The sequence below is a fragment of the Priapulus caudatus genome, unplaced genomic scaffold (genome assembly GCF_000485595.1).
Source record: "Priapulus caudatus unplaced genomic scaffold, Priapulus_caudatus-5.0.1 Scaffold123, whole genome shotgun sequence".
NCBI lineage: Eukaryota > Metazoa > Priapulida > Priapulimorpha > Priapulimorphida > Priapulidae > Priapulus > Priapulus caudatus.
Genome location: NW_014577184.1, coordinates 158663 through 172653, shown reverse-complemented (window position 1 = coordinate 172653; position 13991 = coordinate 158663). Strand labels below are relative to the sequence as shown.

At 48.6% G+C, this 13991-nt stretch overlaps 1 protein-coding gene across 5 annotated transcripts in view; it reads left to right on the top strand.

Moving 5' to 3' along the window:
* The window catches only part of LOC106805683 (dual specificity tyrosine-phosphorylation-regulated kinase 4-like), an 88844-nt gene that overhangs the window by 63565 nt on the left and 11288 nt on the right, over nt 1–13991 (top strand). For all 5 annotated transcript variants that reach the window (XM_014807372.1, XM_014807371.1, XM_014807375.1 and 2 more), the window contains one exon: nt 1576–1771. In XM_014807372.1, coding sequence (XP_014662858.1) covers nt 1576–1771 — 196 coding nt within the window. The remainder of the gene's footprint in view (nt 1–1575; nt 1772–13991) is intronic.

The window sequence follows — 13991 nt, the reverse complement described above, 5'->3', positions numbered from 1 at the left end:
TATATATATATATATATATATATATATATATATATATATATATATATATGTGTGTGTGTGTGTGTTTGACTGTATTTATGGGGAATGCTGTCGGTATCTGTTGATCTGCGTCATCGATTTCGGCACGTATCAGCTGTACGCGTAAGCAATCGAAGTATACGGACGGATCAACACTGAACGTAAAGTCACGCTGGGCAGACTGACGCCAGTAGTCGTTGCAGTCCGAATTTCGGTGCGAATGCTGCCTGCTACGCGCGACGGTGCGTCAGTCTACGACGCGAGAACGGCGTAGTAAGAGAGCAATGTCCGATCAGCTGCGGGGAAGTCGCGCGCCCAATCAGGCGCGTCCTGTCGCATCCAGTGAGAATTATGCTAAACCGTAGTTACGATTTCCCGCGTATACGCAAAGCATTTGTCGTGAGTTCATCTCAAACGTCGTAAGGTGACAACCGGCTTAAGCAATTATAATGTTGCGAGACGTAGCGAGCCGGTTTAAAAAAACCGTATCGGTGAAAGTGGTCGTACACACACGCACGCGCGCATGCACGCACGCACGTACACACGCACGCACACACACACAAACACACGCAAACACACGTGCAAAAACACGCGTGCGCACGCACGCACAGCGTAGGCCTACTGTTACGCTGCAAGCGAAAGTAGTTATAATCAAAAATAAACTCGCGTACGATTCTAAATCGTTGTGAGTGAATGTAATATCATCAAACAATATGGCGAGTCCTTCGTTGATATGCGTATGAACAGCATTATATGCTGCTGATGTTATTTTGCGAGTTTAATGGCACCTCAATAGTAGTGGGTGACAAGTGCGGAGTGAGGGAGTGAAAGCTGTTACAATGAACATATCTATGCACAGTGTATGAACATGTCCTTGTCATTACACCCAGCTGCATGAAAATACGAGGGTACTCCACATTTATCGGATATGTAAAATAGTACTAAAAGCCATGCAATCACGAGCAACACGAACCGCGCTATTTATTTATATTCGATTCAACGAAAGTAGGCCTACATGTAACGGTCGTAAAGAGGTTGGCGGGAATCCAAACAAACCCCCGTACATAACCACGTACATTACCTCTGACGTGACTAAGAACTGTAAAACAGGGTGGGCACCCCCCCCCCAAACCCACCCACACACAGACGCACCTAAATATAAAATTAGCACCTGTGTATTCATGCAGTAATTTTTCACCGATGTACGTGACGTTATTACCAATTGCATCGCACAGGAATACATAGGCACACGGTGCGTAATTATTTCCCAGCTTTGCACGACGTCGCTCCTTCAATTGACCTATCAGCCCTGGAGCAATGGGTTGAGTAGCCAGTAAGCGTTGGGATAGAGACGGTCTAAATCGTCGCGTAGTAACGAAGTTTCGCAAAGTCGACAATTTGGGTTCTCTGCTTGAAAAAAAAAACCTGCCTATAAACCGGAATAGATCGACCGATCCGACGAACGCGAAAACGAAAACGAATGCGTGTGTGACTACTAACGAACTATTCGAACTACTACGGGAAACTAAAGCAGCTATCTCTTTTACATTCTTTCAGGTAACGTCACTGCCAAAGATAGCGAGTGACGTAGGACCGCTGAGGCACGCGGAGAGCACGAGCGTGCTGCCGAGTCACGTGCGCGGCCGCAGCAGCGCCATCACCGACGAGAACTGGAACAACAGCATGGTGAACTCTCACCTCTCCCCTCGGCCTCGCAGCAGCGTCCGCAGCCCACGACCTATGACCCCAACAGGTAGGTTCCCGCTAGCGACTGACTCATTATGCAGACTGAGATAAAACGATAGTAAAATAAAAGATAATAAAATATCATATAAATAAATAACTTGATTAATTAATGATTTTATAACAAGATATATAACATTTAATCAGTTAATAAATGGATGAATAATAGATAATAAAAAACAATGAAAATGATTAGATAGTAATTAAAAAAAAGATGAGTACGGGTTCAGGTTTCTTTCTCCATGGTGTTGGGCCCTTACTTTATGGCTTGAAACGCGGCTGGTTGTTGTAGTAGGAAGATAGATTGAGAGAGAAAGAGACGGAGAGAGAGAATTGGGTGGGGAAAAAAAGCTGTACGAAAGCTCACCGAGCGCCATCATCACCAACCTTACTCTCGCCGAGAAGTCGACGAAAGGAGAATTACACGTGCACGCGTAGTTTACTAAACTAATTAACAGAATATTATCTGGTATATCACGGAGTACCGCATACTATGACTGGCACAGTTATATCTACGCATTACGGCCTCCTGCAATCACCCGTGCCGTTACAATCAGCCACCAGCGCCCCCTGTGAATTCAACTGTCAGCAGCAGTCAGGTCACCAGACTGCTGACAGAACGGCCGCGGCGGTCAACGTCATGTCACGGGCTGTCACGGGTTCTCTCTAGGCACTCGACCTGACCGCATCTCGTAGCCTGAGCAAGAGGGGATGCGAAATTTCGTGACTCCGTTTAGTAATGAAGGTGGAGGGGCGCCGCGTCAACGTGTGTAGTGTTCCGGGGGTCGCTGGGGGACGCGAGGGTTTCGCGGATGATTCCACGGTGAATTGTACATATTTGAAGATGATTTACATTATTATATTCGGCTTTACTTTCCCACCTTGACATGACACGTGCTACGGTCCTGGCAGCCGACACACTTTTTGACGGATAGTCGTCTTTCTTCGCATGCCGGCTGTACAACCAACCATCATCCCACCACCCACACCCTTCTCTAAGCGCGCGAATCACTCCCACCACCCCCTCCCTACCATTCGCACCCTCTATTCCCTCCCCCACGACAGCGCTGGACCTAACCTCTGAGCTCTCGTGGGGGTAAACAACGTAAACGAGCGAAATGGGTGCGGCGAGGGGTAAACGAGAGTTGAATCTGTATAGAGTGCATCAGGCCATCATCGGTGCGTGACCGACCATCCCCGTACAGTTCTGTGACCGACAACACCAGCGCCCTGTCGAGGATCCTAGTTCCGTACCTCTCTAGTTCACTTCGACATTTATCGACTTCTTCTTCCCCTTAAATCTTCCCCGAGGGATATCTGGCGATATATAGGCACTTTGGTACACGAGCGCTTCTTCTCTTCTAACTGAAGACATCTTGCGATATGCGGTCGAACTTGAGTGAAGTGGTCACACGAGGGAAACTAACTAACGTGTCCTCCATAGACAAGTGTCCGTTCTAGAGATCTGGCTTCACTGTGTTAAGTGCTACTCAAGAGGGAAAACCACAAACGTGTCCTTTATAATGACAGGTGTCTGCCCACTAATGTATATTTAGCTGCGTAAGCACTTTGGCCGTTGATTTTCCGTTTGCCTCGGAGGTATGTTACGCCGAGACTATCACTGGCGTGTCGCCTCCAAATGATATCATTCAGGGAATCACTGAAATCACTCAATCGGCCACTTCTATATAACGGCGTTGCAGACATCGACGCGGCCATTGCAGGAGGTGGTGGTGAATCTACGGGGCTGGGTCTCAATGGAGCGCATAAAACGCACAGGCGCCAGGCTTGGGTAGCTTCAAATAATAAAAGGATAACAAAATTAATGCGGTTCATCTTTACTACCGATATTTTAATGGTTGTGTTGCCCTCCGCCTACTAATTCTATTTAATCTATGTAAATCAGCTTCAACGTCCTACCGTGTGATTTGATATCGTGTGCTACAGAGGTCTATTTAAACTGGGTCATCATTATAATTACTAGGCGATATGCACAAAAACATAGTACATTTAAAGCTTGGTAGTAAAGTTTCGTGTTTATATACTATCGTTTTATTATCGGCCCAGCTACGTGTGACCTGCATGGACCATTTATCTGAAGAACCCCAGTATACACGAATTCAGAATCGAGATGACGTTATAGGCCGCGAAAAGGGGGGAATCCACAGCTATAGTTGTTAACCCACATCCGATGACGCTGGAATCACGTGAATGAATGATCACGTGAATGGCGATCGCATGCAGCAGAGGTCGTCCTGAAGGGCGGATCAATTCGCCGGCTTATGCCAACCAGCTGTTACTGTTTCTTATATGGATCCGTGGCCCGCACGAAGCCTACGCTGCTGACCTTTCAGCGCGTGTGTGTGGTGAGACCATGAGGTCGTTCATTGCCCTCTCTCGCGGCTGCATGGGTGGCGGCCGAGGCGGCACACCTATATATCTATCTGTCCGTCTATCGACGAGACCCAGCAGAGCAAGCTGTTAAGCTCGGCCGTTTCACTTATCCGCCTCGTTAATAATTAGCGCTCGAGACGAAAGTCCGCAGTTCGTAAATCCACGTCGCGCCCGGCTAGCGGCGAGCGAGTAGTCATCATGTCCGTGTCCGGAGTGAGTGAACTCCTCACTGTGAGTGTGTGTGTGTGTGTGTGTGTGTGTGTGTGTGTGTGTGTGTGTGTGTGTGTGTGTGTGTGTGTGTGTGTGTGTGTGTGTGTGTGTGTGTGTGTGTGTGTGTGTGTGTGTGTGTAGGTCTATGTCCGCCTTTACACAATATGGACAATTTCGTGTCTGCGATCCGGAGAGCGTGAAGAAGACATAGCAGGAACGTAAACCTGCAATACAACCCCCGCGTTAAACCGTCCACGGCATACGTCATAGAGTGACATACGTGCAACGTGGCAAAGCGTGGCACGCGTTTGCCATAGATACTTGAGTTGTCTTGCGACTTATCGCAAACAATGCAAATTGATCAAGTTTTCTTCTGTATATAGATTCGGGCGGGCGCGCATTCATGCTCGCGGATTTTAATTGAGCCGTCGCCTCTGATTAACGTTTCGGTATTCGAAGAATAATAATCAGATTCACATGGAATATGGCGAGAAACTTAGATATAATGGACTTGGTAAGTTCTCAGCAGAAAGCAATAGCATTCGAAATTGGACAAACACGTGCGAAAAAGATTATTCGAGGGCAGTCCACGCTGCCGCGAGCATTGCGATCGGCAACGCTGCACGATATTGTACGCAGCGCCAGGCGCAGCGTGCAAACACCTCTAGACAATAAACATAGACAGGCCGCGTCACACATACAAGAGCGCACCATATATACGACGCTTTGGATCACCCACCACAGAATTACCACATACAAGCAGTACGGTACTACAGCAAAATGCTAAGAACACTGCAACGCACGCAATACATAATATTTTACAAAAATTGTACAAGAAAGGCGGCTTGAAGGCCATAACATAAACAGTGAATAGCGGTAAAAATATCCACAGTTGCCTATGGGATACAGCGGGTTACCTTCCAAACACACACAGTCCACACAAGCAAAATGCGGACCGCTACACCCCCACACCACTCACACGACAATTGCTTTGTTATAGCGCGACACTACAGTACAGCACACCGCGGGGGGTGCCGATGTCGATCTTGTTCGAATGGGTCAAGCACGTTACACACACACAACACACACAGGGTGCCGCATTGGCCCACGGATTATGGGTGCAAGATAACGGATTGACTCATCTACACCACATTTGGCAGTTAGCAGATATGATCGAAATGGTAATAAGGGCCTCATTATGAAAGTAACACAATAATGTAGTTTCCCCCCAACAGCTATTTCTGTTTTTAAACTGGCGGCTGTTTACATATCTGCAGCATTAGTGCCCACGCCACGGCGTCGCGTGCCGCACTGTCGCGGACTACATATAGTACATGCCTAGGCGATAGTGATTGTTGTGTGTATAGGCAATTCATTGCGGGCACGGAGCGCGAGAAGCACACTTTGGCTGAACCCGGGCGACCGGCACTCCGGCAGGCAAAACCAGGATTAAGTAGGAAATCTAGCGAATTGAGTTATGTGGCGATATGCTGAATAGATCAGTTATAATTCCGTTAAAAATTATTAATATAATATTTGGGCTATATGCTGAATGCTGTTGACCGATCTATCACGGAATTGAGAGATCCGGAAGAACTGACTATTCGCGGAATATGCAGGCTTTTTTTGTTTTTGGAGGGAATAAATTTAAAAAGCGCCCGCGGCGCGTCCGGTAAGGAGCCCGCAGTCGGGGATGAGCGTTCAGGGCCTTTCAAACTTTTGTAAAAAAAATAAAATTAAAATGACCGGATAATATAATCTAGAGATAGTCTGACCTATATATTCGGCGGAATGTAAATATCGCACTTAGGAAACTTATTTTCTGTAATAAATCTCCATTTTGTCGCCGGGTAGGCCCATGGTTCAGGCACATCAATAAGCAATGAGCTTGCGAGTTTAGTCGCCGACTATTTGAAGGCGGCGTGCAAGACAAGACCACGGGAACACACGCAAGGCAAGCAAGCACGGCTGCAGCGAACAACGGACCGGACGCGTAGGTACGACATAACGACGCAAATAATCGCGTGGTCGAACAGGCAACGCTGGACGGCGACGGTGGGTACTGGAGCGCGCCCCAGACGTCTACCGATCTATTAGTACGCCACAGTGCACACGGTCAACTGCATCACACTAGAATAAACGACAATTGGGCGCAACACGCAGTGCCAAACGTACTCGCCATCTACGAAACACACACTTGTCTGGGCATACTTGATGAATCATCCACATGTGCAGCTCCAGCACACTCAACAACACAAACACAACCACACACTACAACACGACACACACACCGAAGTAGAGCATGGCCACGTCGAGCTGGATGCGGCAAACTAGATATAAGTAATTTAATTAGGCTAGCGCGAGTCTCGCAGCAGCTTCAGACATACATTGAGATCAGCGGAGTGATCTAATAATAGATCCTGACAAATAGATAGGAGTTACCCCGGAAGAGAGATATAACACGACGAACGTGTACAGCGCCGTAGCATCGCGCATATTGCCTCACAGCTAACGGAGCGGGGGCAGAATTAATGAGGCTGATTCTCGGAACTGGGTGCGGTGATTACACGCGCGTCGGTTGGCTTGCGGCACCGGCAGCGCGCGTTCTGTATTACGTGTGTTGTACTGTGCGCCTAGTATCACTCAAACTAAGAGCCGCGTTGCATCGTTATCGCAGGAGGCGTGCTTCGCTGTCATACCGACATATCACACACCACAACACACCACACGACACAGGCCCCGCGCACAGACTACAGCTCTTGTGATTAAAACTCCACACAGCACGCGCACCGCAGATGCCCCTCACCGCACCTCAAACACAAATATGACTCGCAAACATCAGCAGATATTAAGCAGCGAGATATTAGTCAGTCAGCCACGGCGGTCTATCGGCAGCAGCAGTCGGCACCATCTCCAGCGATACCGAGAAGGGAGCCGAGTTTTGAGTGATATCCAATATATTCTGCTCCACACGGCACATGTCACACCCCACAACACACACACGCCCGCATTCCCGGAGAGGTACTCACAGTGGTCGCTGTTTGCAGGCGCGATAAAACAGCCCACGACGGCGCTAGAATTAGGCATTAGCGCAAAACTACATTGGTCTCTCGAGAAGCGGACGAATGCACAAAAAGTATATGCGCGGCAGATACCATGTCGCTGGAGATGGCATGGTAAGCTCGATTTCTCATATGAATGTGCAATATCTTTATACTAGCCTTATGGTGGCCAGAATTCCATGGCATTTGTCAAAAATTCAATTCATCTGATTTTATGGCTCTCTAGGCTCTGTATAGGTTGAGGAGTGATTGCTATGCGTGGAACGGTGATGCTGGCGGTGAGGCAAGGCTTGCGCAACATGTAGCAAACGATGAGCCGGCGGCAGGGAGATGTGGCGAGACGTTTGAAACACCGATTTGCTTGCTGGTGGGTGTGGGCGGTCTCTGCTCCAGCATGTCGTACGTACGTCACAGGCTACCTGGGCGCGGCGTGCCTGACGGCCTGCACGTTTGTGCAGGCTAACGGTTGAGCGGGCCACCTAAGCTAAGCCGCGTCGCTGATCGCACTGGTACGTTAGGTGTTTCGGCGAAAAAACACGAGCAAAAACAATAGTTTATACATGTTGCACAAAGCACGCTAAGCACCACAGGGGCGCCGCCATAGGCAGTATAGGGCTGAAGATAAGGCATTGACAAACACAGGACATTGATGGGACTTAACTAACAATCGAGGACTTCTCCTGACTATTAAGACTCGAGTCCGTGAGGGCGAGTTTGCAGGACGGTGGATGTAACCGAATCTTAGCGGCGGAAATTCATGCACTTTTTTATGTGCTCCTCGCACACAAATCATATCCCAAACTAATATCTGCACATTTTTTAGGCTTTTTCGTTGCTCGCAGGACTAGCCATAATTAGAGTTTAAAACTTTCGCAGCGCGACGCGGTTCGAGTAGATAGTGAGAACGGCCGCCGGAGAGGCTTAACAGTTTCCGGGACCTTGCTGTGATGGAGCGCCTGTGAGGGCTCTTCGTCGTATGTCTACGCGGACTCGACGCGTATGATTATATCAAGAACTGATGCCCAGCATCACTTTATCGCTTGACAAAACCATCATTACATATTCTAGAGCATATATCTATCGGCACGCGGAGCGAGGATGAGGGGCCATATTCGTAACAGCTGTCGATCGCATTCAATGCGGGCACTTCAGCTAGCCAAGCTCTAGTGTCGAATATTCAGCCAGAAAAAAAAAAACCACAACCGCTAGGAAAAAAAAGAAGAAAATATTACAAAAAGAGAAAAAACACAAAAAAAAAAAATAAATCGTCAGCGAGCCACGGGATCCGATAATAAGAAACACGGGTAACACGCACGCCGCATCTGGGTTGACGGCAGACAAGAGTCGACACGCAAGAAGCCGGCGGGCGAATTGATCCGCCTTCCAGGGACGACGCCTCTGGGCTGGGCCAGTGCTGATCGCCGATCACGGTGATCATTCATTCACGTGATTCCATGGTCATCGGATGTGGGTTAACAACATAACGCTGAGCTAGCGGGAATTCCCCCCTTTTCGCAGGCCTATAACGTCATCTCGATTGCTGAATTCGTAATACTGGGGTCTTTTCAGGATAAAGCTGGTTGCGGCATAGCAGGTCACACGTAGCTGGGCCGAGCGCACACAAGTGCAACACGTTCACAACGATAGTATACCCACGCACGAGCGTCAGCGCTAGTACGAAAACACGAACAGCAGCACAAAACTTTACTACCCGTAAGGCTTTAAAGTACTCACAACTACGAGTTTCTGATCACATATCGCCCCTAGTAATGTAATAATGTGACCCAGTTTAAATAGACTCTGTAACGCACGACACACGATCACATCCGCAACATCACACACGGATGAGGACGCTTGAAGCTGGATTTACATAGATTAAATAGAATTTAGCTAGGCGGAGGGCAACACAACCGATTATAATAGCACACGCACTATCACTACAGAAACACGCAATGAACGCGCATAATTTTGTTTCTCCTTTATTATTTGAAGCTTACCGCAACAGCACAAATACCATGCTGGTCTAGCCTGAGCAGACTGTTGTGAATATATAATTGGCGTTCGAAAGGGCTACTGTTTGCACTTGTGGGCAGGCACCTCCTATACTAGTAAACTGATTACGCCATACGCTACGGCCAAAGACAGTCAATACCAAGGCAATAACACTCAAGAGCAGAGTGGGGCACATTACGGAGAGTGCATAATTCGCGGCCAGCGGACGATAACGCCTATACGCGCATACCACCACTCCGCGAACACACGAACAAGGCCAGGCATATACGGCGCAGCGTTACATGACATGTACCACGCGCTGCGCTTGCTTAGCTTGCTGCCTTGGCTTCGGCTCGTAGGCAGCGCTCGCTCGTTGGGCTGCTGGCTCGCTTTGGACAATGGGCTCGCAGGCGATTGTCGTAATTTGCATTCTGGCATACAGCGGGCTCGCGCTCGCGGGCGCTGTAGACTGCCTGGCTGGCAAATGAGCGCTGGCTGACGCGCGCCGCTATGGGAATCGATCGGTTGGAGCGGCGATACAGCTAATTTCAGCGGGACTATACGCGCAGCGAGAGGCGAGAGAGACAGATATGGGATACGGTGCCTGCACTTATCCTCACACTCCGTGGGTGGGGCGGACACGGGGCGGAGGTACCATTTAGTTTCAGGAGGGTCGGCTCGGTAATGGGCGTAAAGACATTACCATCGCCTCAGTACTTCGCCGAGGCAAAACGGAACAGCGTCTAAATTGTGTATATACCGACCCGGGTCGGGAGCGCGCCAAAGTGGCTGTTTAGCACAGCGCGCTCGTTGGTGTAAATGTAGTTAGGGCTACAAGTAAATTACAGCAGTAACGAGCAGTAGAAACGGTGAATTCTAATTCTAACTAGAGTATGGGGCGGGGGGGGGGGGGTTCAACCAGCGCTCCGCGCCGACGACTGTTGGGCGAGGACCCTCGCGGGAGAACGGGCAGGCAAACAGCGCGGATGAGTGCGCAGCGCGCGGGCCTCGTCCACAGGCCTTCGCGAGGGGCACGAATTAGCATCTACAATTATGTCAGCCTATTCACGATAGAAGTTGCTAGGGGCGTTACTCGGACAGCGCAGCTGAAAGGGCCATGACTCAGATATTGCCCGCGTAGGCGCGTAATCTGCTGCGGCAGGCGCGAGGCGTAGATCTACGGCTGGCGAGGGTTTAATCAGTGGTCGCTATACATGTTCGGGCGGAGATATGATGTCTAGTGAAGCCTTTCGCAAGCTATTCTTTCTTAGGGTTCCATCTAAGCTTCACCCGCCGATCTTGGACAACTGCAGTGCTTGATTTCGTTTTCAAGTACTGCTTCATTAGCCCAGCTTAGAGCGAATGTGATATTATCAGAGGCATATAAAGAAGATATATATATAGGACGTGAGCGGATACCCGCGGCATTGCGGCGGGAAATCAGTGGCGTTTACCTGCAGTTTGGTGACGGGCGCTTGTTGAAAGGAAAATACGCCCAAAAAATGAACTATCTTATTCTATGCGTGCATGCGCAATTCATGCCATCCGCAATTCCATGGCCAATATCGCGCATCGCCATGCCATCGCAGCACTCATCCCGATCACCATGGCCCATCGCATGCCATCGTCGATCAGTGGCAGGGTCGCGCATGCCATGTCCATGCCATCCGCATCGCATTGCACCGCAATCCATGCCCATCCCTATCCGCATGGCCTATGCCATGGGCCATCGCGCATAGCCAGTGGGCATGCCTATCGCCATCTCATCCGCATGGGCCATCCGGCATCGCGGCAATGCCCAACAGTAAAAAATAATAAGAAAATCAAAAGATAAAAGTCAATTAAATAGAAAAGTCAAAAATATTAAATAATAAAATGAAATTCATATAGAAAATATAATAATATTTGGATATGTAAGCGCTAGCCATGAGGCTTCGTGAAGGTTTTGTTCAGCCGTCAGGTTTTGGGGCGCCTATCATTAAAAATGCCTAACTACTATAGTATTATTTATGGATTTTTAGCTAAACGTTTAAATGTAGGCGTAAAAAAAAAATTAGTAAATGTTTGAAATTAACGGTGAGATAGCGGCACGAAGTAAAGCATTTTTTAGTGGTGAGCTAAAACAGTCCCAAAGTAGCACAGAAACAGATGGCATTTCCTCGAACGGTGGGATTTCGAAGCCAAGAATCAATGGTTTAGGAGTGCCGGGTGCTTATCCATTAGACTACTGGGCCGTTATGTCTCTCATTGTAATTATCAAAGGGCACACGGATGGATTTTCTTAGCGTGACTGTTATTGTCTCGCACTCGTATATCTTTTGATCGGTTTAATCGCCTGTACGCCGATCTAAGGTTGAATGAACTTTTATTTGGGTATTAAATTTTTAGAACCACACTCTTTATTTAAACACTTTGGGAGCAGAAGTTTGTTTTCAAGGCCGCCAGAAGAAAGACCCTCCCTTAGACCTCGCTGTTATATGAAATATACTTTGGATATTCGCGTCTAGGCTATGGGCTAGATCTAATTTAGGGTTTCTTATGGAGGGATACGTAGGTACTGGTTTTGACTGTACGGAACACCCTAAACTTCGGGCCTGCGGGTGACACCTGAACAAAGGCTTTTTATATGATTTTATGAATATCATATATTTCGAATAGGGATCAATGATACCTTCTTCAGTATTATATTTTTTATCAGGGCAAAGAGTATATTGTCTTCAAGCTGGCTTTCTTGGTTAGATCTGTCAATACTCAAGCACGGCACGAGGTCTCTGCATCATATCGCTTCCAGCATCGCCTTCCTCATGGCTTAGCTGATTCGCATGATACCTCTCGCTCCCGTCCGCTTAAAGCCGTGCGTTCCTCTCTATATTCTTATGACTACGGCTAGTAATTTCCACGGCGTATAAGACGGGGCCGTCACGCGGTGGCAATAATTTGACGGCAGCGCGCAAATTTGTAAGACTCATTAAGGCTCGGGAAACCGGGACATATAAAATAAAGGTTTGAGGTTGGCATAATTAAGCTGGGCTCACGAGCTTTCCGAATCACAATGGTCGAGAGGTTGGGTAACTAAGGACGAGGAGTAATATGTAGCGTGGGTATTCATGGAATCCCCTCCGACCAGGGGCGGCTTGGATGAGTTTATTCCATAGTTTTCGCACGACGTGTAACTGAGTAAAGCAGCGGGCGATGATCGGTCACGCACGACGGATTGATCGGCCTCCGGTTGTGTTATATAATTTGCACTATAATATGCGCGCTACGCGAAATAGGACCGTTTCGGTTCGTTTACGCCTCTTCGCCAGTGTTTTACAGACACAAAGCCGGTTTTTCTCAGGAAACCATTTTTCTTTAGTAATTATTGCATTCTTGTCATTCCGAGTTTTCCTTGTTTACCTGCTTCTGCTTTCTCTGCTTTACTCGTTTTTCGCATCCTCTGCTGACACCTACCTTGGGTAATGGTAGCTCCAGGCTAGTGTAGGGGTTGCAGAGCGAGCTGTTCTGGTTCGGGGCAATGAGGGCGAGAACTATGCAGGAGGTGCGACGAATCGGTAGGGAGAGAGGGGTGTTGGCGCGAGCGCCGCGGCATTTCGCATTTCACGGTCTCTGCTGTTCGCCTGTGGTTGCAATCTCTATTCATTCGACTGAATCGACTACAGGGTTATTTCCGCACACGACCGGATAATACATGAAGATGGTAGCGCTCCGCAGCGTCTATGGAAGGTGGCAATTATGGCTAAACTTGTGAAGGCATATCGTATTGGCAATGAGTTTTCGAGAGTTTTTCATTAAAGAGGCAGTTTCATCGGATGAGGAACAGATCGCGAATTCGATGCATGCACACGGGCCGAGGAAACTCCGCTTAACTTTGTTTTGCGCTCCGGGCCAGAGTATATTTATTCAGCATATGACTGTAAGAATATTATATATATGTTATCTGTTGATATTATATCTGTTGTTTATCGGGTGGGTTTGGGGATGATTGGTTTGGGGTTGGTACAGGCCGGCATGGGGGCGAAGAAAAGGAACGTACTTATCCGTCAAAAGTGTGTCGCTGGCCAGGACCGAAAGCACGTTGTGCATGTCAAGGTGGGCCAAAGTAACAGCGGAATATAATAATGTAAATTCATCTTCAATATGTACATGTCACCGGGTGGGAATCATACGCGAACGCCTCGGCTCCCCCAGCGACGCTACTGGAGAGAACTAGCTAGTGTTGTACTCAACCGTGACATCTACCGCCGTTTTGACGCGGCGGCCCGCCACCGTTCATACTAAAAACGGGAGTCACGCACGAAATTTCGTATCCCCTCTTGCTACGAGATGGCGGTCAGGTCGAGCTGGGCCTAGAGAAGAACCCGTGACAGCCCGTGACATGACGTTGAGCCGCGCGGCGTTTGTCAGCAGCTCTGGTGACGCTGACTCGCTGGCCTGACCAGTTGAATCACAGGCGGTTGCGGTGGCAGTATCATTACCGGGCTTCCCTCTAGGTCCTCAGCGCGAGCATGCCCCGATAGTATGATGCACATACGATGAGCTGCAGCCTTTTCATCGTCGCTCTGGCCATTG